Genomic DNA, 27,864 nt, shown 5'->3' on the forward strand with positions numbered 1-27,864 from the left:
AGAAATATATATTAGGAGAAGGCTAGTGTCCTCGATGTGTGTTCTCTCGCTTAACAATTGATCATGATAAGTATGCATTAGGACATTATGTATTGGTGTGTTTTTTTCTACACACCAATTTATACACTCTCTCACTTCTAAGAAATAAGCATAGACACTATGCACCGAGAGTGGCCTGATAGAGCTGAAGTTTACATGGCAACCGAGTAGAGACTAAATATTGATTTGACTCGATAATTGAAGTCCCGTGCTTGTGACAACTAGGACTTTGAGTTAGTTTGAATGGGACAAGTCTTCTTTGAAAAACAACCCTGCCCGCCTTGGTGCCACGCCGCTTGGTGCGCAGCAAGCGCGTGAGCGCCAAACATAAGTGGCCGTTGTATATAATACGTATGTTAGTATGTTACTCTTATCCCCGCCGTCCACTTTGCTTTGAGATCCCTGCCATATACTGTATTAATTCATTATTTTGAATTTTAGATGGGTATATGGTACATAGTTTTCATATATACATCCCTTAGTTGGTGAATTCCATAGATAGAAAGGTGCTGGTGTCAAGTCAAGAGAAAAAGGCAGCAACCTGGCAGTGAGGGGGTTCCCTTGTCTACCCGGGCTCGTGTCATCATCTTTTTCTTCAGAGAATGAGAACGACAAAGGTCCTTAATTGATAGTAATGATTTTTCAGAGAACATGGCTGACTCGGTCAGCAGTATAAATTCAGGAACGGTGCTCTGATGGCTCGTGGTCACCTTCTAATAACCCTCCACAGATATTGCTCCGTCGGTGCTTGCAGGTCTGCGCCACGCCGACGGCCGGCTTGCTGCGCTTCCGCGCTCCGCTCCATAGCTCGTTCCGCCATTAGACGACGGCTTCGACGAAGTGCCGCCAAGGGTCGCCGGTAAGTATCATCTCTTGTTTTCAGATCTCGTTCGTCTCATTCGTCTGCTGGTCCTGTCGATCAGCTTGTTGACCACGAATTGCAAGCATGCAGCTTATAAGAAACTATTTGCATGTAAATACGTGTTAACTCGAATTAATCCAGCAAAGCTCTGTTTCATTGACACCACTTAAGTGAATATGCTGTTATTTATTCCGTGTAAGTCATACTACCACGCTTCACTCCTTTATTAGAAATAGGCACGCTCTCATGCTAGTTCCTAGGAACAACCAATTGAAGCATTCAATACATCAGCATGCATCGCCAATTGCATAGAACTTTCTCTCATGCTAACTTGGGGCATTATGACCTATAGTCAAAAATTAGGTGACACTTGGGAGGAGGGTGCTGTAAATTTTCCCTAAGACATTTGTTGCCTTTTTCTGAACTTTCTGATTTTTTTTATCAATGCATATAATCAAGATCTAAATTCGGCCAAGCTAGCAAGCCTAGCCATGAAGCTTACTGCAATCAGACAATTTCTCTTGGTGCTCATGGCGTGCTGTGCACATGCTGTCATCTGCTCCAGTAACGGAAACTACACATCAACGGAAGATAGGCTGTCACTACTTGATTTCAAGAAGGCAATCAGTCTTGATCCACAACAAGCATTGGTGTCGTGGAATGAAAGCAGCCACTTCTGCAGCTGGGAAGGTGTATTGTGTAGTGTCAAGCACCCAAATCGTGTTGTTTCTCTTAATCTCACACGTCGAGGTTTGGTAGGGCAAATCTCTCGTTCACTCGGAAACCTTACATTCCTAAAAGATCTAGTGTTGCCCGGTAATTCATTCACTGGAGAGATCCCTGGATCCCTTGGTCGCCTGCATCGCCTCCAAATCCACTTCTTGAGTAATAACACGCTTCAAGGAAGGATACCTAGTCTTGCAAACTGTTCAAAGCTCAAGGAGCTACGGTTGAACAATAATCAACTAGCTGGACAGATTCCTGCATATTTGCCTCGCACGCTTCAAAAGTTGGTACTTTATAGTAATAATCTTAGCGGCACCATCCCTACTTCTCTTGCCAATGTCACAACGCTAAATCAGATTTCTTTGTCGTCAAATAATTTCGAGGGCCACATCCCAAGTCAGTTTGCAACCTTGTCCGGGATGAAATACCTGGATGTGGCTGGCAATAAGTTGTCAGGTCGTTTTCCACGGCCTGTCCTAAATCTTACTAATCTAATTGGGTTTAGCTTTGCTTCTACTGGTCTAAGTGGAGATGTACCATCAAACATCGGCAACTCTCTACCCAATCTCCAATTTCTCCTAGTAGGTGACAACTTCCTTCATGGGCATATCCCATCTGGATTAACAAATGCTTCCAGGCTGTACATGATCGATATATCCAGGAACAATTTCACTGGGGTTGTGCCTAGCTCCATTGGCAAACTTTCTAAACTATCTGTTTTAAATATCGAGTTAAATAAACTCCGAGCAAGCAACAAGCAAGACTGGAACTTTTTGGACAGCTTAGCCAACTGCACTGAGCTGCAGTTCTTCGCGGTAGATCATAATAGTCTAGAAGGCCATGTTCCAAATTCATTAGGTAACCTTTCCAATCAACTCCAATATTTGTACCTGGAAGGAAATCATCTGTCAGGAGATTTTCCTTCTGGTATAGCAAACCTTCGCAACCTATTCATTGTATCATTGGATGGGAATCAATTTAGTGGTGTGGTTCCAGAATGGCTTGGAACTCTAAAAAATCTACAAATAGTATCACTATCAAGCAATTTCTTTACAGCGGTCATTCCATCAACCTTTTCAAATATGTCTCAATTGGAACGTCTCTTTCTAGACTCCAACAAATTTGATGGGCACATACCCCCAATCTTAGGAAACCTCCAAATGCTTGGAGTACTGAACATTTCCAACAACAATCTTCATGGGAGCATACCAAAGGAGCTCTTCAGGATTCCAACATTAGTACAGATTGACTTATCTTTCAACAACCTAGATGGACCACTTCATCCCGATATTAGCAATGCCAAACAACTCACATATTTGTATCTTTCATATAATAATTTATCTGGAGATATTCCAAGCACTTTGGGTGACTGTGAAAGTTTACAAGTTATCGAGCTGGGCCATAACACTTTCAGCGGAAACATCCCCACATCATTAGGCAAAATAACTAGCCTACAAGTTCTCAATTTGTCTCACAATAACTTGACCGGATCAATACCAGTGTCTCTTGACAGCCTACAACATCTTGAGCAACTAGATTTGTCATTCAACCACCTAGATGGTGAGGTCCCAACAAAAGGAATATTTGAGAATGCAACTGCCGTGCGGATTGATGGAAACCAGGGGCTTTGTGGTGGTTCTCTGGAGTTACACTTAATCTCTTGTTCTTTCACGCCTTTGAATTCCAGAAGGCACAAGCGTTCTACTGTGCTAAAAGTGGTGATCCCATTGGCCAGCATTGTGGCACTTGCAATGGTCATATCTGTAATGTTGCTCTGGAGGGGCAAACAGAAGAGAAAATCTATATTTCAGCCCTCATTTGGTAGCATATTTCCAAAAGTTTCTTACCGTGATCTTGCTAGAGCAACAGAGGGGTTTGCCACATCTAATTTAATTGGTAAAGGAAGATATTCTTCTGTATATCAAGGAACAATGTTCCAGGACAGAATTGTGGTTGCAATCAAAGTTTTCAGCTTAGAAACAACGGGAGCACAAAAGACCTTCATTGCAGAATGTAATGCTCTGAGAAATCTGCGACATCGAAACCTAGTTCCGATCCTAACTGCATGCTCAAGTATTGATTCTAGGGGAAATGATTTCAAAGCCTTAGTATACGAGTTCATGCCACAAGGTGACTTGCACGTGTTATTGTACTCGACTCGATATGATGGAGACACTTCAATTCATAGCAGCATTACACTGGCTCAAAGGTTAAGCATTGTGGTTGATGTCGCAGATGCATTGGAATACCTCCACCATAACAACCAAGGAACTATTGTTCATTGTGATCTGAAGCCCAGCAATATTCTTTTAGATGAAACTATGACAGCTCATGTTGGAGATTTTGGCCTTGCAAGGTTCAGACTTGACTCGGCAACATCATGTGTCAGCGACTCCATCTCAACTTCTTCAATTGCTATAAAGGGAACAATTGGATATGTTGCTCCAGGTAATGCTAGTTTTACTGTGTCTTTTTTCCTGCAGTATTGACTTCAGACTAAACCATTAAATTCTTCTATGCAATCCATAGAGTGTGCAACAGGCAGTGAAATTTCAAGCACTGGGGATGTTTACAGTTTTGGAATTGTTCTACTTGAAATATTTTTGCGGAAGAGGCCAACTGACGATATGTTCAAGGACGGGCTGAACATTGCAAGATTCGTTGAGATGAACTTCCCGGACAGGATATCACAGATTGTAGATCCGGAACTACTAGAAGAGGAGCATGCTTTATCGCAACAAACATCAGCAGCCATGAAGGAGAAGAGCTTGGAGTGTTTACTTTTGGTGCTAAATATTGGACTTCGCTGTGCTAATCCATCCCCGAATGAGCGCATGGACATGCGAGAAGTGGCTGCAAGGCTGCACGGAATCAAGGAGGCTTATCTTAGAGGAAACTAAGGTAACACTAGCCAGTACATTGATGATTTGGTATGATCTACTGTAAATTTTGTCCTAGTTGTACCCTATTTCTTTTTCATTGTTTTGTAGACTGAACTTTGTTTCCTACTGTGGATGAAATATAGCAGGTCTGCTGCTATTTCTTCTACCTGCAGCTTATGTAAGGTTTACCGCCTAAACTAATAAGGTGTTTGGTTTGAGGGACAAACTCATCTTAGATGGGATGGTCCATCATGAATTCATCTCATGAATTTTGGTGGGATGACACTATCCCTCATGTTTGCACTATTTATGTTCTTGTGAAGAATGAGGTGGTGATAGATCAATCCATTCTATTCTTCAAACCAAACATGTGGGCTACGAAGAGATAGTGATGGTATCACCTTGTTCCTCAGACCAAACACCCTATAAATAATCTGAGAAGTGGTGGTATGCCTTTCTCCACTGCAGATTTCCGGTGTTTAGTAAGAACGCAAGAGAGCCTGGTATATACTAGGCCTTTGTTGACAAAGAAGTGGAGCTGGCAAACTGAAGCTAGCTTGACTACTTGAACCCTGGAACACAGCCTGTGTTTTTTGTTTTTTTACATGTGGAGATTTGAAATTCTCAATTCTTGCTTTTGATTTAAATTATAAATTGTTTGCACAGAGAGTTAATATGTTTGTACCTCTGTCCTCTAACTCAACTCTGTTTAATATTCTCTATCCATGGGAAGGGGAAGAAGTGTTGTTCTTCTTATATGCTTTTACTATTAAGGAAACTAGATCAAGTGGCCCGCGCAATTGTGCGGGCTAAACATTATGTAGTCCTTCAATGCACTTTCTCTGTTTGTAAATGTATAACATTTTGGATATTAACTTGGTCTAATATGCAATATGTTTGATAGAGGTCATACATTTACAACATAGAGTAATAAGAAAAGTTCTTGGTTTCTTTTAGTGTGAACAATTATTTTATTTAGATTACATAATTGGTTGTATACTCATATAGCGAAAGATTTTTAGATTAAAAATTTATTACCAAAAGTTCTCAGTTCATTTAAATACCAACGAGAGGTTTGATCCTTTAGAAAAATTGCATTTGGTCACTTACCGAGGGAACAACCCTTTGGTCTGACCCTTGTACTTCAGAGCAAAGACTCCTGCAAAAAATCTTTCTCCAGAATATTTCTTCATCCAGCTTCCTATTTGGAATGCAGTAATCCAAAACATAGGCATAGAGAAACGTAGAAATAGAAAAGGAACATAGCCCCGTAACAGAGGATTGGAAGACACAAATTTTGTAGCAAATGATGTTTGAAGCTTTCCTTCCTCTCCTCTCCCTCTCTTCTCCTTTTCCTCTTCTTGTGTCCGGCGCAGTCAGTCTCACGGTGTGGTTTTGTCCTTCGCCGGTGGGCCGGATCCGCGAGCTGTCGGCTAGAGTCGTGCGTTTTTGGCCGGATCCACGCGCCGCCAGCGGGATCCGTGCGTGTGCGGTTGGATCGGCGCGTCACCGGCAGGATCCGTGTGTGTGGTTGGATCGGCACGTCGTCGGCATTGGCGGCCTTCACACGAGTGGGGCGGTGCGGCGTGGGTTCTGGCGCCGTCGGTCTCGTGGAGCCGTTGCCATCGCTGCCAACCCGCCAGTGACCACATCGCTGCTGCGTGGTTCGTATGGACTCTCCGGCGATAGAGGCTTCCTCTGCGTTCGCGGTTCCTGTGCAAGCGGCTGCTGGATAGCTTGTAGTTGTCTACATATTGCTAGAGTTGCATCTGTGTTTGCAAGCATTTTCTTTTTGTGTTTAAGACCTCTATGTTCTGTGTGGCTTCACTGCCTGGTTTCTTATAATAGAAATTGTGAGGGCAACCCCTGCCTTGTCTAAAAAAAATTATGTTTGAAGCTGAGGAACAGGCAAGCTCACATGTATTTTTCTTAGAACATTAATATCATAGCTTAGACCGACTGAGCGAATTCTCACTCCTGAGCACCGGTAGATGGGCCCACTAAATTAATGGCCCCACGTTTCATTGGAGCGCTGGATGTTAATCTCTTCGACTCCATTGCTTCCACCACATCCGTCAATGGCGCGGTGGCAGCACACGCCCACGTAAGCAGTGTTTTCTCTCTGTCCCTTCGCTCGTTGTCACGGGCTTCGCGAAAAATTGAGCTCGGACCGGATGTTTCAATTCCTGTGAAATCGATGGTTTTGCGAGCCTTTCCTTTGTTTTACTGGTCATGAATCCTTTGATCCAAATAGCCCTTTCGAATTCCTCCAATCCAAACGGTCTCCTCTCCCTTGTCAGCTCCTCGTATCCTCTGCATCTTCATCTTCTGCACACCAATTTCTTCCCCCTCCCCCCCCCCTGTCAGTTCAGAGTCCTGAGTTTATCGTGTTTGAGAAATGTGTTTAAACTCGGGGAAATTTCTAGTTGTTTTCAGGAATATAATTCTTCCCTTTTGGTACTGCGCTAGTTGGAGGTCCTTATCAGGCCAAATGTGAGCATAACTGTATAATGTACTTGTTGGGGTCGCCATCAAGAACCCCCGACACCTCCTTATCCTCAGTCTAGATCCGAGGACCATCAGGCTCAGGACCCCTCCAGGACCCCATGGCTCCAGAGGGGTCCCGGAGGCCATGCCTTCGAAGCCCTCCAGACCCTCGGAGCCATCGGTCCTTCAGAAAGATCAACTAGGAGGGGGCCCGTAGGTCGCCCCTCATTTGCAGCGAAGTGACCGGCATTTAATACCAGTCAAGTGGTGGCCCCCTAACACTCTGGTGCAAGTGGTGGCCACTTGACACGCTGGTGCAGTGCGACATTGGAATAGACGACCAGCCGCTAGAACAACCGCCTCACCAGCCGTAGCAATGATTTACGGGGCTATCTCTATACCCTGTGGTACAGTAAAGAGCTTATATCTCTACCAACCTCATATGGGTATGTTTGTACATTCACACTCTGAATATCAATATAAATACAAACTCTTGGCCACTAAGCCAAGGAGAGCAGGGGGGGGGGGTAGATTTCCCTGAAAACTCGTGGTGTTCTATCCATCTCCACTTCTCCTCCAAGCTTGAGTTATTTCTGTGAATTGTCTCTCGCCACACTTTGTTCGTGAAAGGCATTTTCTTTCACCAATAGCTGGTGCCGTCTATGAGGAGAGAATACGTGTAGAAGCACTAGGAGAGGTAGGATGCCACCAAAGAAGAAGATGGCCAGGGCGACGGCCTAGGTGGCCGACTCCCCGACCACGCCGGTGCGAAAGTCCACACAACCGCCACAACCAAGCTCATGCTACGCCGACACCAGCCCCTCATCTGGCCGAAATGAGAACCCCGTGGCCACCGGCGATCCGGCCATGACCTTGGTTGTGACTAACGCTAGGGGCATCGCCGTTCCGGAGGCCCTTCAGCGGAAGCAAGGTGCGGACCTCGTTGTGCCCCGGGGGGCCGCGGCTGCGGCTGAGGCTGAGGCCACAACTGCACAAGCCACAGCGGCCAACCAACATGCACACGTGGTGGCCCTCCGGGCTCAGCTGGAGGAGCTGCAGGCGGCCCTGCGGGCCACACAGCTGCCTACCGACATGACCATTGTGGCGCCTGTAACGGCCAACGCTGTGCTAGCCCAGGCTCCGGGGGCTAGCGAGGGCTTCGTCATCTTGACACATCACCATCGCACGCCATCTGCGGTCGACCAACAGGCAGTGGAGCCTCGGGCCTGTCGGTGTGAGGCCCCGCTCATCAACTCCGACTCTCCCCTTTAGGCAGACCTGCAAGTCGTACCCTTCCCGGACGGTTTCTGGACCCCCAAGCTGCCTAAATCTAAAGGTGATTCAGACTTGGAGTTCACTTGTGCATACACCCTCTTCATCGAAGACAACGGAGGCGGGTAGGCCACCATGGCCAAGTGCTTTCCTCTCGCTCTGGAAGGAGTAGCCCTCCGATGGTTTTGGGCGCTAGAACCCGGGTCTATTTACGCCTGGGCCTAGCTCAGGGACACCTTCTACAACAACTTCCAGGGTACCTTCGTCGAGCCGGTGACCTCTGGGAGGCTTTATGCCATTAAGCAATAGCCCGGTGAGACCCTCTGACAGTACTTCTGGAGGTTCACCCAAATCAAGGCCCAGGTAAAGAGCATTTTAGAATCATCGGTCATTGATGTCGCTACCCAAGGTTTGGCCACCGGGCCTCTCCTCGATCAACTGCATCGACGCCCAGTGCGCTCAGTAAGCGCCCTCATGTGCAAATTTAAGGACAAGTGCGGAGGAGGAGCGGCTCTGTCGGGAGACCGTGCGTATCACCATGACCCCCTGTGTCAAGCCTGAGAAGCCCACCTCTCAAGCGGGGTACTCTCATGCCCCGTCACCTCCATTGGTAAAAAGGGGCTCCAAGGAAGCTGTGGGCTTCAGGGTGCACAGGCCCCGGCAAAAACAACGGCGCGGCTTGCACAACATCGCTCAAGCCCGAGGGGCTCCGAGCTTGCCCCATTCAAGGGGCGTGGCGAGGGTGCTCTGGAGCCTTCCCTGAGCGACAACGCACCCAGGGTCGACATCCGGAAGAAGGATACTAGTGCACTTTGCAGGAGGCGAACGAGCCCACAACACCGATGACTGCCAGACCCTCACCACCTTTCGAGAAGAGTACCTCGTGAGGCAGGCAGCGCACGCGGCGGGGGACAGGGCTGGCGCCAAGCAGCGCGGAGGCTGTAGGCAAGTAGCAGGCCACCAGATTGATCACCTGGCCTTTCAGAACCCTCCCCCGCTATCTCTACCTCCGCCGCTACCGCTACCCACAGTGTAGCACGTCGACAAAGGGGACCATGCTAGGTGGGTGGTCCTAGCCATAGCAGGAGGAGGACCCTCCGGTGGCTTCTCAAAGCGGCAGCGGCATGACTTTGCACATGGGGTCAACCATGTCAGGGCTACCAGCATCCACCACCAAGTCATTGGATGAGCCGAAGCCCTTGTAACATTCTCCCACAACGACGCTATGGGAGTAAACTTCCCCCATACCGATGCGCTGGTCATCACGACCAACATCACCGAAATTGAAGTCCGGAGGGTGTTGATTGACGGAGGAAGCTCCGCAGATACCCTCGTTGTACATGCCTTCGACCAGCTCCGCATTCCGCGGAGCCGACTCTCTCCAGCCTGGAGGCCCCTTCAAGGGTTCGATGGGGCTCCCATCGATGCCCTGGGCCGGATAGAGGTACTTGTCGCCTTCGGCAAAGGCACCATTATGCGGACTGAGATGATCACCTTTGACATTGTGGACGTGCCCTACACATACAACATCATCCTCGGCTGGGGAACTCTGAACAAGTTCAAAGCAGTCTCCCATAACAATTACCTCTGCATGAAGATACCTGGGCCCTAGGGGCTGATCTCCGTACATGACGATCAATACTTGGCTAGATGCATCGAGTATGGGCACCCTGCCCCTCTTGACAGCCGCCATGTGCATAACATGGTTGAAGGCCCCCTTAAAGATCCCTCTCCTGCATGCCTCGAAGTCGGGTCCCTCTGAAGCCCCGGTCGGAGGGGGACATCAAGAACGTCCCATTGGGAGTAGGGAATCCCGACCTAGCGTTCCAAATTGGGGCAAACCTCACTTCGAAGCAGGAAGTCCAGCTCATAGCCATCCTAAGGGAAAACTCCGATGTATTTGCATGGTCTCCACAGGATCTCCCCGAAGTCGATCGCCACATCATTAAGCATGCCCTCCGGGTCGACCCGCAGGCTCGACCTATACGACAGGGGCTTCGCAAGCTATCCGCCAAGAGAGCTGTCCAGAAGCTACTGGAGGCCAGCGTCATCCGGGAAGTCATCCATTCGGAGTGGCTGTTAAATCCCATCCTGGTCAAGAAGCCTAATGGGCGCATGTGCATCGACTTCATGATGCTCAACAAAGCCTGCCCATGAGACCCATATCCGCTCCCTCGCATAGACTAGCTGGTGGACTTCACCACTGGCTACGAGTTGCTCAGCTTCCTGGATGTGTACCCCGGATACCACTAGGTTTGGATGGTTGCTGAGGACAAGGGCAAGACCAGCTTCATTACCCCCTTCGGAGTGTAATGCTACGTTCGGATGCCTTTTGGCCTCCGAAATGCCAAAGCTACATTCTCCCGCCTAGTACGGAAAATCCTAAAACAACAGTTAGGCTGCAACGTGGAGGCCTACGTCGACAACATAGTTGTTAAAAGCAAGATTGAAGCTGACCATGTTGCGGACCTACAGGAAACCTTCAATAACATCTGGGTCACTGGCGTACGACTTAACCTAGAGAAGTGTGTCTTCGGTGCCAAAGCTGGAAAATTATTGGGGTATCTCGTCTCCAGGCGAGGCATCGAGGCTAACCCTGGCAAAATCAGTGCCATCACAGAGATGGTACCCCCCACCACCTCAAAGGGGGTCCAGCGCGTGGCCGGTTGCCTAGCAGCCCTCAGCCGTTTCTTACCAAGTCCGCTGAGTAGAACCTTCCATTCTTCAAAACATTGAGGGGCTCCGGGCCATTCACATGGATGATGGAGTGTTTGGACGCCTTCGAGGCCTTCAAGGCCCACCTTTCCAACCTCAAGACACTCGCTATATGTGACACCCTGGGGACCAAAACAAGCCCGGAAGGTCACTTAGGCCAACCTACAAAATCTGCGAAAGCTGAGGGAAAATTTCAGCAGCACCTCCCCTGAAAGTGGAGGTATAACAGGCAACAACAAACCAGACAGAACAGATATAGAATATCACACTAGCAAAAATAAGATCCTAGCAAACGAGGTACAAGCCTCAACCAAACCACTGAACCACCATCAAACTCACTATATATACATTACAGGGCAAAAGACAATATCTGACAGGGCATCAAGTTTAGCCAAAAGAAAAGGTGAACGCGCAGGCGATGTGTAGCTACCCATCCCGCAAGCGATTGACACCTCAAAAGGAACCTGGAAAGAAAGCACGGGTGAGATTCGAAAATCTCAGCAAGTGAAAGGTACTTTAACAAAAAGCTATTTAGCCAAAGTTGAATGTGCTAACAATTCTAAATAGAAACTAGTAATGAAACAGACCGCCAACACTAGGAGAAACAATTATGACTAAGCAAGTCCAACGATAACATTAAACATTTTAACATTCGGTTGGTATAAGCCTTCAGAACCGCATATATATATATATATATATCTATATACAAGCTAACTAAAGGAAATAAGATTTGATGCGAGTGATTCATTGAATTTCATAAGAAGACATAACCATGCACATGACATCTTCTTTTTTTTTATTTTATTTTAAAAACAATGAACGGTCTAAATTTATTGGGCTTGCTACGGGTCACAAAGTGCCCGGAACGGACATATGAATAGAAAAATGGGTTCGTCTCGATGTGATGAACGCAACCACGGTCTCCGATCGTCCATACAAGCAACGGATCAAAAAGTCAAATTTTTGGTCAAATCTCTTTTTTTTACCCCCTAAAAAAATTCGGTATTACACTATACTCCTTCCTTGCGAGGGGCTCCTCCAGTACTTATCCGCCTCTGCCTCTGCTGTAAGCTTCGTACTCGTACTGGAGGAGGAGAAGGAAGGTCGCTTTGTTCAGAGGGCAGTTTACTACGTTTTGGAAGCCCTAGCCGAGGCCAAGACACACTACACATAGCTCGAAAAGGTGGCATATGCACTTTTGATGATCTCCCGCAAGCTCCGGCACTAATTCCTCGCCCACAACATCACCATACCAACTTCATACCCACTAGGCGACATGTTCTCAATCGGGAGGTGATGGGACGCATAGGCAAATGGGCAGTGGTACTTGCACCCTTCGTGGTGTAGTTCGTGGCTTGTACGACCATCAAGTCCGCAGGGCCCTCTGAGACCCCTCCACAAGATATATGGACAGTATACACCGATGGAGCATACGGATCCAGCAGCATGGGGGCCAGAGCCGTCCTTATCTCCTCGGCTGGCCAGCAAGTGGCATTCATAGCCCGCTTGGAGTTCAAGGCAACCAACAACATCACTGAGTATGAGGCCGTCCTCCTGGGGCTCCACAAGGCTCGGGCCTTAGGGGCCGCCAAGATAATTGTCAAAATAGACTCGCAAGTTGTTGCCGGGCATATTGATAAGACTTTCAGGTCTGGCATCCGAAGCTGTTGAAGTACCTCGAAGCAATTCGCAAGGTCAAAAAGTTTTTCCAAGGCATCTTAGTGCGAAGCATACCCCGCACAAACAACCACTAGGCAGACACCCTGGGAAAGGCTACCACCGGAAGTGGAGTCCTCCCTTCGGGGGCCTTCTTCGAAGTCCTTCACAAGTCAGCAACGGGTACCTCCGATGAGGTTGCCGCCACTATCCTACCCATTGGGCCTTCTAACTGGAGGGCCTCCCTATTCTCCTTCCTAAAGGGAACAGAGGATCCCGATGACCTGGTCGAGCTCCGTCGTATTAAACAACGCGTCAGGGGCTACCTCCTGATTGACAGAGGCCTTTACAAGACCGGAGTCTATAGCCCTCTCCTCCGCTTTGTCACCAAGGCAAGGGGCCAACCTCTTAAGAGAGGTTCACGAGGGGCTTTGTGGCAGCCACCTCATGCCCCGCTCCCTTGCAGGCAAAGCGCTCCGCCAAGGGCTATATTGGCCTACTATCATGACCAGCGCCGAGGAACTCATCCACACCTACAAAGGATGCTAGTGGATGGGACGCCGGAGCCACCGTTCTCTGAACCCGCTACAGCCAATCACTCCCATGTGGCCCCTTGCACACTGGGGGATGGACTTAATCGGGTCATTCCCTTGCGCTAAAGGCAACCTCCGGTATGCGGTTGTGGCCTTGGAGTACTTTTCCAATTGGATCGAGGATGAGCCCCTCATGACAATCACTCAAGAATATCCAGAAATTCTTCTGGAAAAATGTCATATGCCGCTTCGGCGTCCCATAGCACCTAACCGTAGACAATGGGATGCAATTTGACTCCGGCTGGTTCTAGGAGTTCTGTGCCGACCATGGCATCGAGATGTGCTTCGCTGCAGTTCGTCACCCGCAATCCAATGGGGCGATCGAGCACACCAATGACAACATCCTCTCTGGACTAAACTGGTGTCTCGTCGGCCTCGCTAAAGGCCTATGGGTCGAAGAGCTCCCAAAGGTGTTGTGGTCCCTCCGTACTACGGTCACCCATCCCACCGGGTTTACTCCCTTCCGTCTCCTGTTCGGCGACGAAGCCATGACTCTGGCAGAAATCAAGGGACGCTCCCTCCAGGTTCACTTGGTGGAGACCACCGGAGAAAGAGAAGTATCGCTCGACCTAGCAGAGGGCACAAGGCTTCATGCCGTCCAGAACCTCGACTGCTACATCGCCGAAACTCCGGAACAAATGGGAAGGCCCCTACCTCGTCCTCGCGTCCAAAAGGCTAGGCTCCTATCGCTTGGCAGACACATACGTGGACGGGGCCCCCCTCGACCACACATGGAATGCGGAATCACTTCGTAAATAATATGTGTAAAATGGGGAGCTTACGGAGCCTCGCCAAGGTATCAGTTTGGGGAAGAGCATCTGGAACCTATATATATATTTATATATATATATATATATTTATATATATATATATATATATATATATATATATATATTGTGTGCCTAGGCACAATGGCAGTTCACGTTGCGCCTAGCCACTCAGCGAGTTGTTGTTTTCTCCCCGCGCGTGCCCCGGTCGAAACAACCTCACTCCCACGCGTGCGCCGACCGAGCCTTCCTCCCTCCCGCGTGCCCCCGACCGAGCCAGGAGTTACGTCCATGTAAGTCACCAGTTACGCTTTGTGCTATACTGCAGTTACGACCTGGGTTGTAGCTGAGTTACAACATGTTCGACAACATAGTTACAACATAGTAGACACCCCAGTTACGATCCCAGTATACAGTCGTAACTTGTTCATCTCTGTGCAGTCGCAACTGACTATTTTCTTAGTCGTAACCGGGGTGAAACCCAAAGTATAGTTTTGATCATAACTAAGTTTTTGTCTTGTGATCATAACTCAACTATCTGTGTAGTCATAACTGGGACGAAACCCACAGTATAGGTGCGATCGTAACTGACTTTTAGTCATGTGACCGTAACTCAACTATTTGTGCAATCATAACTGACTATTTTCTTAGTCGTAACTTGGGTGAAACCCACAGTATAGTTGTGATCGTACCTGACCTTTTGTCATGTGATCGTAACTCAACTATATGTGCAATCATAATTGACTATTTTCTTAGTCGTAACTATAGTAATTTCTTTGTGGTCAATGGAGAGTGGCATTGCGATGCCACCACAGGAGAGCACGGTGCGCGAGTCGCGGCAGTTGGTGATGACGATGCGGCAGTGCCCTATGAATGGCTACCATGGTGGTGGAGCCCACAGTCAGGAAGGGTGACTCCGCGTTGACGTCGACCTTGGCCTGCGCAAAGCCACTGGTGACCTTGCCGTCCACCCGAAGCTGGCCGCCATCGCTTCCTTCCAGCGCACGTCGCTCCCAACGTGCCAGCGCAGGCAACCTCCTCCGCGAGCACCAATTGCATCCGCTCCCTGCACACAGTGGCGCAGAATAGACTTGTTGTACACACACACACACACACACACACACACACACACACACACACACACATGAAGGCAACATGACAACAACGATCATTATGAGATAACCAAAGTTCCATTATAATCATTCAACCGACGGGCACCCCTCCAAGCTCTGGGCCTCACAAGCAACCCAAAAGACAAAAAAAAAAACCCTGAGCCGCCACATCCGTGGGGCCCGTGATGTCCATGTCAGCAAAGGGATTGGCAAGATCCCATGCCATTGAGTTGCCCAGGGACGCCTCGCCCCCTCCTCCAATCTAGCCAGGGCCGATCGGGACTGGAGGGGCTAGGGCCCCCCGATGTCACCACCCCCGGACTGGGCCTCATCCTTAGCAGCACTGCCTTCGGACCTGACGTCCAGCACACGCCTCTAGCGCTTCATCCCGTTTGACACGACCTCAGATGACTCAGCCGCTGAGCTGGCACACGAGCCCGTGGGGCTAGGCGAAGTCCGAGCCTGGTGTGGAATTGCCAAAACTGCAGAGCCCGCGGTGTGGCTACGCTTACTTCATGGATAGCCGTGAATAGCTCCGCCCGACCCTCATAGACCTCCGTCCGCATGGCCCATTCTAAGATGGTGAGGCAGGTGATGGTGTTGGCTGAGAGTTGGGGGAGCTCCATGTAGAAGAAGCGGCGTGGTCGGGAACCTAAGCCACCACTTCATGACTCTGCGGGGCCGGGATCGCCTCGCCCACTGGAGGGCGAGCCACTGACCTAGAGGAGATCTTCCCCTCCTCGACCATCCGGTCGAGATCGGCCGCGGTAACGGTCGAGATCGGCCGCGGTAACGGTCGACTCCCCTAGCACAGTGGTCTATCGGGGGTGTTTCTTGCTAGCTCAGCAGAGTTCCACGTCCGACGGTGACCCAGGAAGCGACGCGGGAACCGTGGCCCCCGTGGCTCCCATTGGCATGGTGACATGGTCCCTAGATGTTGTACAGCCCCCTGGCGGGGGTCCGGATTTGCCACATGTGCTGGAGCGAGTAATGACGCCTCTGGGATTACCGCGAGGAGAGTTCAATGATGATGAAAAGCGGAGGGGGAGAGCAGGGGGAAAAGAGGCGAGAGTGCTGGATGAGGATGCCGATCGGCCGTGACTCCTCCCTTTATCCACCCAAGGAAGAGACATTGCCGCCTCGGGGCACGGGCGCACGTTCTATCCCTTCCTTTCCCCACTATCACCGGGAAGTAGAACCGCTCCCTAGGATTGACAGATGCAGAGCCGTCCGAAGCCTCATGGGGGAGGCCGAAGGAGAAGTCGATGGTGATGCCGAGGGGGGGGGATCAGTGACCTCCTCGACGAGTAGCTGCAGTGAGGCTCGATGGAGGTAGGGCCGTCTGGAGCCTCGCGGTGGAGGCCAGAGGCAAAGTTGACGGCGATGCCGAGGGGGTAGTTAGCGACCTCGTCGGCGAGTAGCCGCGACGAGGCTCTACAGATACAAGGCCATCCGAAGCCTCACGGTGAAGGTCAGAGGCGAAGTTGATGGCTAGGCTGAGGGAGGCTGTCCTCTACCCCCTCAGCAGTAGATGTGGCGAGGCTCGACAGGGGCAGGGCCGTCTGGAGCCATGCGGCAGTGGTTGAAGGCGAAGTCGACGGTGAGGCTGAGGGAGGCAGTTTGCTACCCCCTCAGCGGTAGATGCGGTGAGGCTTGATGGAGGCAAGGCCGTCCGGAGCCACGCGGTGGAGGCCTGAGGCGAAGTCTACGGAGATGCTGAGGGGGGCAGTCAACGATCTCCTTGTCGAGTAGCCGCGGCAAGGATCAACGGAGGCAGGGCCATCTGGAGCCTCGCGATGGAGGCTGGAGGTGAAGTTGATGATGATGTTGAGGGGGCAGCCAGCGACCTTCTTGGTGAGTAGCCGAGGTGAGGCTTGACGGACGCGGGGCCGTCCGAAGCCTCGCGGCGGAGGGCGGAGGCGAAGTCGATGGTGATGCTGAGGGGGGCACTCGGTGACCTCCTTGGCGAGTAGCCAAGGCGTGGCTCGACGGCGGCAGGGCTGTCCAGATCCTTGCAGCAGAGGCCAGAGGCAAAGTTGACGGCAATGCTGAGGGAGGTAGTCTACTACCCCCTTAGCGGTAGATGCGGCGAGGCTCGATGGAGGCAGGGCCGTCCAGAGCCACGCGACGGTGGCCGGAGGCGAAGTCGATGGTGAGGCTGAGGGAGGCAGTCTGTTAGCCCCCTCAGTGGTAGATGCGGTGAGGCTCAACGGAGGCAAGGCTAGGCCTTTTGCCTCCCTAACCCCCCGACCCCCCTCGCGCTTTTCGGGCGTAAGTGAGCGGAGGGCGCATCTCGCTCCTTACGCGTAGTGTTTGTTGCTCAGAGCATTAATCCCCTAACCCCCTCGCATCTTATGGTCGTGAGCAGGCAGAGGGCGTGTTCTATTAGCGCTATCGCCGTGGCTTTAGCTGAGGCAGGGAAGCTTCTAAGGCGGTTATGCCACGTGTATGCATATATGTATGTATGAAATGAAGTAATTTCAGGATTAATCATTAAGTTGATTTGGACCCCAATGCGACCGAGGCTACACCTTCGAGGTGCAAAGGGTTTGGGCCTAGACGCGACCGAGGCAGTGCCTTGGAGGTGCGGAGGGTTTTGACTTCGACACGCTTGGTGGAGGATTTTGACCTCAACGCGGCCGAGGCAGTGCCTTTGGGGTGCGGAGGGTTTTGGACCTTCACGCTCTTGGCAAAGGGTTTTGGACCTTGACGCTCATGGTGGAGGGTTTTGCACCTCGAAGCTCCTGGCGGAGGGATTTGGACCTCGACCCAACAAGGAGTTAAAACATACTCAGATGTGTACCTTGTGCCATGTCGGATGGGCTAAAGAGGTCCTCGTGTTCCTTCCGGAGGGTGTGCTCTTGCTCGTGCCTTCAAGTGTGGCTAGGTACGAGCTAGCACGTGTGTACGCACGCAGTTTAGGACACAGCTCACTCGCATGGCCAGTGGTATGCCGTCGTGCGATGCTCGTGATTGATGCGCGTGCTTCAAATCGCACCTTCTCGTGTGGCGATGACACGTCGAGGCCGGAGACGGCCTGCACATTGGCGGCTTGCTCACACTGCTTAGTGTCGTTTCTCCTGCTTTCTCCTTCCAACATGCCTCTTTGTTCTGATCCCTACGGACGGCGCACTGTTGGAGCACAAAAAGTGCCCCGGACAGAGTGCGACGAGAACCCTGCATATCAGAGGGGTTCAAGCTTGGAGATGGCCTGTAGCCTTGAGGAGAGGAAGAGAGAGAGTCTATATCGCCTGGAGGGAAAATCTGGGTGGTCCCTTTCCCTTGCCCTTTGAGGGCTTATTTATAGAGAGAAGGGGCAGGGGAAATTATCAGCTTGCCCCTTAGATATTATGTTACAACCATGTACATAGAGGGGTATTTTGGGCTTTACATATGATGTGATAATTGAGATACTATGATCATTATAGTAATGCTACAGTACATCATCTAAATATCTCAAGTCTGGGGCATTTCTCCAACACCCGGTATTCAGAACACAATCCTTGCTATTCTGATACAGGTCACTTCCAAGGATTGGCGTTGACTTCCTACTTCCATCCAGGTATGGATGAAGACAGGAACTGCAGTGGCCTATGCGGAGTTCTTGTTGACCTTCGCGGCATGTTCTGCGATCACGTCTATCGATCAACTTGGTGGTGAAGGCGGTAAAGCAGACAAGCCTGAAGACTTCAATCGATGGCACCAAATATCGTCAGTGTTTTCTCTCCCTTGGGAGGTATAAAGAGCACAACATGCCATCACAGGAAGCTAAACAGACATTCCATTACGTGTCGAGGAGGTGTTTTCAGAAGCTTATGTAGAGAGAAATCTCCTATGTGTTGCATAAGCACAATGTTGCTACTACCATACATCTGTTTGTCCATGCCGTCAAGGCCAGTGCACCACTTGAAGTCTTCTCATTTTCCCTGACTGACGAGGCTAGGACTTTTCCTTTTCCATGACCAACGAGTCCATAATTACTTTGTTCGCGACCGACGAGACCGAACACCTTTTTCAAGACTTCATTATGGGATTTGCACGACAAAGTTAGACACCTTTTGCTAGAGGCCAACGGGACTTTGGAATTCCATATTTTCTACATTGTGTTTATGCATATTCGGAGGAACTCTTATTTTGGAGATGACGACCATCAGCACAGCTTAATCAGATGTAGTATGTGAAGACGGACGTAATTAATCGGCAAGCCTCGCGAAGCCCCAGGAACCAGAAGACGCAGTCATCATGATTAGTCAGATGCACGCGTGTGTGCGTATGTGGCGTATGAGATGTAATCGTGGAAACTTTACTTTATGAGAATTTGAGAGAATTAATAAAGAATCAGTGTTTAATTTACATTGTTTGTCTCTATTTACTTGTATACGTTGTGTATACTAGCACGCTCGCAATATATTCTATCTAAGCGAAACGCCATCGAGGCTTGTTTCCCTCATGCAAAACACTCGGTATTAACATCCTCACTTTAAACTGCTTCATTTCCGTATGGGTTCTAGGAAAAAAGAATTTGTTGAACAAACAATTGCACCCTCACTTTTCAAGATCAGAGGGCATCATGGAATTATATATCTTCTTTAAAACTGCTTCATTGCTACTGTACTATGTGCATGGCAAGTCAAGCTACTTTCCGCCACTTTCTGTACTACCTTGTCAATAACTGTTGTGTTGTTTGGGAGAGAATCATGTCATCTAAAAAGAATAGCTTATGAAATTAAAATAGGCAAGTCGAGTTCACTCATGGTTGGCATTTTCATCTTTGGCGATCGACTGTGACATGGTTTGTTGGATTTAATCCTAGAGTGGGCATCGGGGATTTGAATCACATGGAAGCATGGAGTTTGTATACGACTCGTATACGGCAAGGGCGTCGTTTGTATGTGTGCAGGACTATGGTTCATACGGTGTGTACAAGTTTAGTTAAGAGTTAATAGAGTCAGAAATTTCATCCAAAATAAAACTTGCGATCTGTTTCTGTTCCTTTGTTGTTTTCATCGAGTACCTAGTACTCAACGTCTTCGTTTTCTCGCTGTATAGATCGCATGGTCGAGCACTTCTGGTCGATAGCGTGGTCGAGCACCTCTGGCCCCATCGTGGTCGAGCACGTACTGGTCGATCGCGTGGTCAAGCACGAACTCATCATTCGTGTGGTCGAGGAGCGTGAGCTGGTTGTGCGCGTGATCATGGGTGTCTGAATTCAACATCTGGTATCAGAGCCTCGGTAGAGCACAGAGCCAAGTCCGCCGGACAATCCAGCATCGTCGTCCTGCAACTCGCCGGAACAGAGGCAGCACCAAGATGTGCGGATGTTGATCATCCCTCAGGGCGAGGCGGCGTGGGAGAGTGGCAGTGGGCCGTTCCAGTACCCATAGCTGACGGCGACAAACTACACGAGTTGGGTGATTCGAGTGCAAGCGATGATGGAGGATCAAGGCGTCTGAGAGGCAGTTGAGCCAGAGGTCAGTGCGGTCATCGATGAGAAGAAGGACAAGAAGACAAAGTCGCACCTCTTCCAAGCGCTCTCGGAGGACCTCCTGATGCAGGTGGCGAAGAAGAAAACGGTGAAGGAGGTCTGGGATTATCTCAAGACAAGGTTTATTGGCGCGGATCACATCAAGAACATGTGATTGCAGATGTTGAAGAGAGAATTCGACGCCATGCATATGCAGGAGGAAGATACCTTGGATCAGTACGTCGGAAAGCTTAACAGCATGTCCGTCAAGTATGCAAACTTGGGGGCAACGCTCGACGACGCTGCATTGGTCAAGAAACTATTCGACACCGTGCCAGATCATTTCCTCAGTGTGATCGCCAGGATCGAGCAGTTCCATGACCTCAACACCATGTCATTCGAGGAAGCTGTGGGGTGGCTGAAGACATATGAAGAGCGTGCACGCACGCGTGCATCCAGTGGCAGTAGCGTTCGCGACGTCCAGCTCCTGCTCACTCAGGCTGAGTGGCAGGCACGGCAAAAGAAGGACAGCAACGATTCCTCATTGAGCAGCAAGGGCAAGTTCCACGCTCCTGCAGAGAACAGCAACCGTGGTGGGGGTGGTCATGTATGTGGCAGAGGCCATGGCAGAGATGGACGTGGTGGGGCATCACGCACTGACAAGGAGAGCGACTCAAGCGACGGTCACCGCAACAAGAGCCACATCAAGTGCTACAATTGCTACAAGATGGGGCACTACGCGAACGAATGCATGGCACCAAAGAAGAAGGAGGAGACACACCTCACACGTACTGATGACACTGAGCTGGCTTTACTGCTTGCAATGTCGGAGGAGGTACTGGGGCTGCAGCAAAGGCAGGATGCTGTGTTGTTGAATGAGGAGAAGTTGACGCTGGAACTGCGCGACACCATGGAGGGAGGCTCCAGCTCTAAGGTATGGTACCTGAACAATGGAGCCAATAATAAAATGACCAGTGATAAAGAGAAGTTCAGAGAGCTGGATGAAGGTGTTACTAGCAAGATGATGTTCGGGGATGGCTCCACAGTGTAGATCATGGGCTTAGGGTCTATCGTGTTCAGCTGCAAAAACGGCATCCAATGGCTATTGCAGGAGGTCTACTACATTCCCCAACTTTGCAGCAATATCATTAGCCTTGGACAGCTCACTGAAGTTAGACACAAGGTGATCATTAAGCTAGACATTTATATGTCTATGATGAAAGACCTACACGTTTGCTGATGAAGGTGAAGCGAACTCCAAATCGCCTCTATAAGATCGAGCTCCATCTAGCGATGCCGGTGTGTCTCTTAGCAAGCCTTGAGGATTTGGCGTGCCTCTGGCATGCGAGGCTCGGCCATGTCAATTTCGCTACCATGAAGCAACTCATTGACAAGGAGATGGCTGCAGGAGTGCCACCGATCACACACCCGAACCAGTTGTGTCAAGGGTGTTTGGTGGCAAAGCAGACAAGACAACCGTTCCCAGCGACAGCAAATTACAGAGTTAAGGAACCGCTCGAGCTGCTACATTCTGACCTGTGTGGTCAGATTACACCTTCGACTCTTGCCTCCAATAGTTATTTCATGTTAATTGTTGATGACTTTACTCGGTGAATGTGGATGTATATGGTCAAGTCAAAGGACTAGACTTGGTCAATGTTCAGAAGATTCAAGTTGCAGGTCGAGAACACAAGCGGGCAGCATGTTAAGACGTTGAGGACTGATCATAGTGGGGAATTCCTCTCTGCTGAGTTCACCCGATTGTGTGAGGAGGCTGGGATCGCGTGGCATCTCACCACACTGTACACACCACAGCAAAACGACATGGTAGAGCGGAGGAACATGACAGTGATGGCGATGGCAAGGTCTCTTCTCAAGAGCATGAATGTGCCTGGAAGATTTTGGGGAGAGGTGGTGTGGCGTGCGATGTATCTGCTGAACCATTTGCCAAGGAAGGCGTTGGATGATCGCACTCCATTCGAGGCCTGGAACCGAAGAAAACTGCCTCTAGCACACCTTCGTGTGTTTGGCTGCACGGTGCACATGAAGGTGATGACACCACACTTGAAGAAGCTCGATGACCGAAGCCAGCCAATGGTGTATCTTGGCGTCGAGGACGGCTGTAAGGCCCACCGTCTCTTTGATCCACAGCACGGGAAAATTCATGTAAGTCATGATGTTAAATTTGATGAAAGTATGGAGTGGAGCTGGTGTACTGGTGCAAGCGGCGGGGAGCCATCTGATTTCACCGTTGAGGAGGCGTTTAGCACTGAATCGGTGGTAGGCGGCTCTGTGCCACTCACGGGTGGTTCGACAGGTGTGCCAATGCCCGCGGCACATGTTGACCCAGTTCCTTCAATGACTTCGCTGGTCGGCGATGTGACACCGGAAGGGCCAGCAACCAGGACACGTGTTGTGGCATGCACGATAGCAACCTCCCCGACAACACCCACCACTATGTTGATGATGCCAGCTCTTGAATTGCTGGCGGTTGATCTGGCCACACCATTGCCGAGTGGGAGCAACAACACAGATGAAGGTCCTGTTCGTTACAGGCACATCGATGACATCATGAGAGATTCTCCAAGGGTGGATCTCGATGAGGACGTGGAAGAAGAGGCCATGCTTGTGGAGACGGAGGAGTCGTCCTCCTACCGCAAGGCTGCTGGACAGTAGGTCTGGGAGGACGCCATGGCTAAGGATATCGAGTCCATAGAGAAGAATGACACATGGACTCTCACAGCGCTGCCGACTGGACATAAGACGGTTGGACTCAAATGGGTTTAAAAACTGAAGAAGAACACAGAAGGAGACATGATCAAGCACAAGGCGAGGCTGGTCGCGAAAGGATATGTGCAACGGCAAGGAATCGATTTTGAAGAAGTGTTTATGCCGATGGCTAGGCTGGACATCGTGTGCATTATCCTTGCTGTTGCAGCCAATTGAGGTTGGCAGGTTCATCACCTGGATGTCAAGTCGGCATTCTTGAATGGTGAGCTCGAAGAGGAAGTATACATGGCCCAGCCGGAGGGATTTGCAGTGAAGAAAAAGAGCATCTAGTGCTCAAACTCAGCAAAGCATTGTGTAGACTTCGGCAGGTACCATGGGCATGGAATATACGGCTTGACACGAGCTTGAAATGGCTTGGTTTCAGTAGATGTTCACAAGAGTAGGCCATATACACAAGAGGATCAGGTCTTGCAAGTGTGATAATTGGAGTATATGTTGATGATCTTACTGTGACAGGAGAAAGTTCAGAAGAGACCATGGATTCAAGCAGCAGATGATGAGTGAGTTCGAGATGACCGATCTCGAATTGCTCAATTATTATCTCGGGATTGAGGTAGCGCAAGAAGATGGGCGAATTACAATCAAGAAAACAACGTATGCAAAGAAGGTCCTTGGTCAATTCGGTATGTTAGATTGCAATTCCACAAAATTTCCCATGGAACAAAGGGCGTAGCTGCACAAGGATCCAGACGGACAGCCAGTTGATGCAACTGAGTATCATTGCATCATTTTTTGCCTATGGTATTTGCTCCATACAAGACTTGACCTTTCATTTGTTATCGGGGTGGCAAGCAGATTCATGGAGAAGGCCATGGTGATGCATTGCAAGGCAGCGAAGTAGATTCTTCGGTATTTGAAGGGCACCGTTCATTATGGGCTTGTGTATACCAGAGGAGGAAAAGAAGAAGAAATCACCAGGTACACTGATAGTGATCTGGAAGGTGACATGGATGACATGAAGAGTACTGGAGGTATGGCTTTTTATATCAATGATAGCATGTGTCATGGAACTCGCAGAAGTAGAAAACGATGGCTTTATCTTCGTGCGAGGCTGAATCCATGGCAGCAATAACAGCAGCATGCCAAGCTTTGTAGCTTAGAAGTCTGTTGGGGAAGCTAACACGAGAAGAGTCCAAAGCAATCAAACTCTTTGTCGATAATAAATCGACAATTTCTTTGATGAAGAATCAAGTGTTCCACGGTGTGCAGCAAACACATTAACACCAAATTTCATTTCATCTGTGAGTGTGTTGAAGGAGGCCAGATTGAGGTTGAATTCATTCGCACGGAGGTGCATCGAGTAGACGCTCTGACGAAGGCATTGCCGGTAGTGAAGCTGGCGGTCATGTGGCATCTACTGGGAGTTCGTGATCTTGGCCCACGTCAGGATTAAGGGGGAGTATGTTGGATTTAATCCTAGCGTGGGCATCAGAGATTCGAATCACATGGAAGCATGGAATTCGTATACAGCTCGTATACAGCAAGGGTGTCGTTCGTATGTGTGCAGGACTATGGTTCGTACGGTGTGTACGAGTTTAGTTAAGAGTTAATAGAGTCAGAAATTTCATCCCAAAAAAACTTGCGATTTGTTTCTATTCCTTTGTTGTTTTCGTCTAGACCCGTCCACAACGACCCGTCCTCCCTGCACAACTATAAACCCACCCCCAATCTCACTACCCCCTCTCTGTTGCTTTCCACTCGCTCCTCACCAACGCCCGAGCCGCCATTGCCACCCTGAAGCTCCGCCGCATGTTGACCGCCATAGCCGAGCCCTCCCCGGTGCTTGTGAGGACGTCATCGGCTTCGCAGGAGCACGAGGAACCTTCCCCGCTGCACCTTGACGTAGTTCCATCACCGCAAGCCATCCTTCACCGAGCTCTGGTGGGCATTGCCACTACACACCATTGTTAGAGTTCGCAATTACGCCCCGAAGCCTGCTAACGTTCTCTTCGACATCGCAGGACCTCTAGTAGGCTTTCCCGACTCTCGGCTCCCTCTCCTTGCCGCTGGAACTACCTTCCTGTCAATTTCCGATCATTGCCGACCGCTCCTTTCCATCGATGACCACTGTCGAGATGCCTCTAATCGTCATGAAGCCCTCGGTGAGATTCACCATCGCCTTCTCATTCTTTTGCGTCATTCCCCGTCATGTTTGGTGCCCTGTTGCGCGTGCGCGCGCATCGCCGCCACAACCGCCACCAACCACCATCTCCCTCCCCAATCACCCTAGCCGTCTGATATGTAGCGTGCGGCCATGATTAGATCCGAGATGTACCCCTTCGCGAGCCAATAGGAAGCCACCACGTGTGCGCATAATACCAATCAGATGGTGTAGTCCCCGTCAACGCCACGTGTCGACGTGTCGGCCGCGTCAACCACCTAAGCTGAGTCAGTAGTCCCAGTTAGCGATGAAGTCAGCATTGCGCAATAATTAGGATTTTATAATTAAAATTAACTTGTTAATCCTTTTAATTAGATAAATTCGCATTTAATTCCCTAAACTTTTCTATTTTCACAAAAGGGACCCTGTTAGTACTATTATTTTACATTTACCCCCCTAAAGTTTTATAGATTTACATATAGGTCCCTAAAATTTTACAAATAAGCCCCCTAGACTTTTCTGTTTTACCAAATAGTCCCTGCTATTTTACAAAAAAACCCCTGTAACTTCAAACCTTTATAACTTTTTCATACGAGCTCCGTTTTAGGCGATTCTTGCGCTCACGCGATCGTAGTAACGAGTACGTTTCCGCTAGTAGGCTTTGTATAGTGCTTTGCTACTATTTAGTGTACTATTCTTAGATGTTTGTACTTGCTTGTTTCTAGTGTTCGCGAATGCAATAGGAGACAAGCAGTTCGTGAACCTGTAGGACCAGACTTTTGAAGAGTTTGAGCAACCCACTGTTGAAGGCAAGTGTCCTTGATCACATTAAACCTATTGTAGGAAAGTGTGTCTTTTACTTTTAGTTGCATGCTTATCAATATGAATCCCATTGCTAGGGTTTACTAGATACTTTCATGATTATCCTTGTCGCTTGTGTTATAGTTTGGGTATCAAGGGTAGAAATGCTTAGTCATGTTGTCAAGTCGGGTGGTTTAAATGTCAATTTGTTAAATGGTTTATGCAACATGAACTGGTTGGGGTAATCTTTTGAAGCAATATGGATCATATGGATATAGACAGGTTGGTTTGGTTGGTATGGCTGTTGTGTGCGCATTGGGTGATGTGCGAGTACATGCTTTAGATCCTAAGGACCAGTTCAAGGACATGTAACCCTGCACAAAAGCGCAACCACGAGGCTTATATGGGTACGGCCTGGCCAATTAATTAGATGTCCTCCTTATTCTATGCGCACCAGTTGGCTGTTGAGTGGCACAAGAGGGGGTATCTATAGTGGATGGAATCCCTGTTAGCGATGAAACCTTAGTTGGTGTACACAGATTTAGAGGCGCTTTGTAAAGGCCTTGTAGTGAGACTCTGACTCTACACCTCGGATGTGTGAAGCAACACAGGAATCATGACTCTTGGTTAAAGTGTGTAACCTCTGCAGAGTGTAAAACTGATATATCAGTCGTACTCACGGTCAAGAGCGGGTTTGGAATTCTTCATGATTAGAGGAGGATCTTGGATGGTTGATTTTGGTAATCGGGTGGTGGTAACTTGATGAATCGGTAGTCGAATATGGAATATCTGATGAGTTTTGTAGTCGGATGGAATCCGATAAACTGTTTCTCTTAATGTTGGTATCATCACACATAGTAATTAGGCCTGCTATGTCTTTTTGAGTTCTAGATTATGATGGCATGGATGCAGTAAACCTGAGTCAACCCTTTCTAGTCTTGAGCCCTCATGTCATACCTTTTCATACTTGCTTAGTACTCTATGTACTCACGCTTACTTTCTCCTAACCACTTGTTGCTACTCAGAAGGTGAAGACTTCGAGGATCTTCCGGATGATGGAGCTGAGTTCTAAGAGGAGGAAGACTTCAACCCAGAGATGATGTTCTAGGCTGGCACTCCCCCGGACAACGCCTGTGGATTGATGGAAGACCCGCTACCGTTGGTTTATCTTAGTGTTTTTCTTTAAGACCTATGGGTCCTTTTGTATTGAACCTTATCGTTATGTAATGGCATTGTAATGATTTCACTTATGACGTCACCGCATGTATGAAAATTTGATCCTGGTATACATGTGGAATGCATCTGGTTTGCTCTTTTGAAACCGGATGTGACAGAACTCATCATTCGCGTGGTCGAGGAACTTGAGCTGGTCGTGCGTGTGATCATTATGGGTGTCTGAATTCAACCTGGTTGTCACGCTCTCCATTTTCTCTGTGGAAATTAGGCTACTAGTCACTATGGAAGTCATCTTGACTGGTTATATGGATACGAATTCGACTGAAGAAGAAAACAGTTTGACTCTACAAAACTGTTATTTTGAAGGGCACAAAACTAGAATTAGAGTGGCAGTTGCGATAGCTTTTTGGGATTGGATGGT

At 49.2% G+C, this 27,864-nt stretch overlaps 2 protein-coding genes across 4 annotated transcripts; both read left to right on the top strand.

The window, feature by feature from the left end:
• Positions 1 to 31: 31 nt before the first annotated feature.
• Positions 32 to 27,545, top strand: LOC133887425 (receptor kinase-like protein Xa21). 3 transcript variants are annotated; one of them, XM_062327373.1, is made up of 4 exons: positions 39 to 898; positions 1,361 to 4,075; positions 4,157 to 4,528; positions 27,293 to 27,545. In XM_062327373.1, the coding sequence occupies exons 2-3, from the start codon at positions 1,393 to 1,395 to the stop codon at positions 4,525 to 4,527; spliced, it is 3,054 nt and encodes a 1,017-aa protein (XP_062183357.1). In that variant the 5' UTR covers positions 39 to 898; positions 1,361 to 1,392; the 3' UTR covers position 4,528; positions 27,293 to 27,545. The 3 variants fall into 3 exon arrangements, with proteins under 3 accessions (XP_062183358.1, XP_062183357.1, XP_062183355.1); XM_062327374.1 differs by lacking the exon at positions 27,293 to 27,545 and having other exon boundaries at positions 32 to 898; positions 1,361 to 4,011; positions 4,111 to 4,244; XM_062327371.1 differs by lacking the exon at positions 27,293 to 27,545 and having other exon boundaries at positions 40 to 898; positions 4,157 to 5,318.
• Positions 20,781 to 21,626, top strand: LOC133887309 (uncharacterized). Its single transcript, XM_062327243.1, has one exon. The coding sequence runs from the start codon at positions 20,781 to 20,783 to the stop codon at positions 21,624 to 21,626; it is 846 nt and encodes a 281-aa protein (XP_062183227.1).
• Positions 27,546 to 27,864: the final 319 nt, after the last annotated feature.

This window comes from Phragmites australis, chromosome 12 (genome assembly GCF_958298935.1).
Source record: "Phragmites australis chromosome 12, lpPhrAust1.1, whole genome shotgun sequence".
NCBI lineage: Eukaryota > Viridiplantae > Streptophyta > Magnoliopsida > Poales > Poaceae > Phragmites > Phragmites australis.

Coding starts and splice junctions, on each gene's coding strand:
- LOC133887425 (XM_062327373.1), top strand. CDS start 1,393: ATGAAGCTTACTGCAATCAGACAATTTCTCTTGGTGCTCATGGCGTGC. Junction 4,076..4,156: donor AATTGGATATGTTGCTCCAG/GTAATGCTAGTT, acceptor TGCAATCCATAG/AGTGTGCAACAGGCAGTGAA.
- LOC133887309 (XM_062327243.1), top strand. CDS start 20,781: ATGCATATGCAGGAGGAAGATACCTTGGATCAGTACGTCGGAAAGCTT.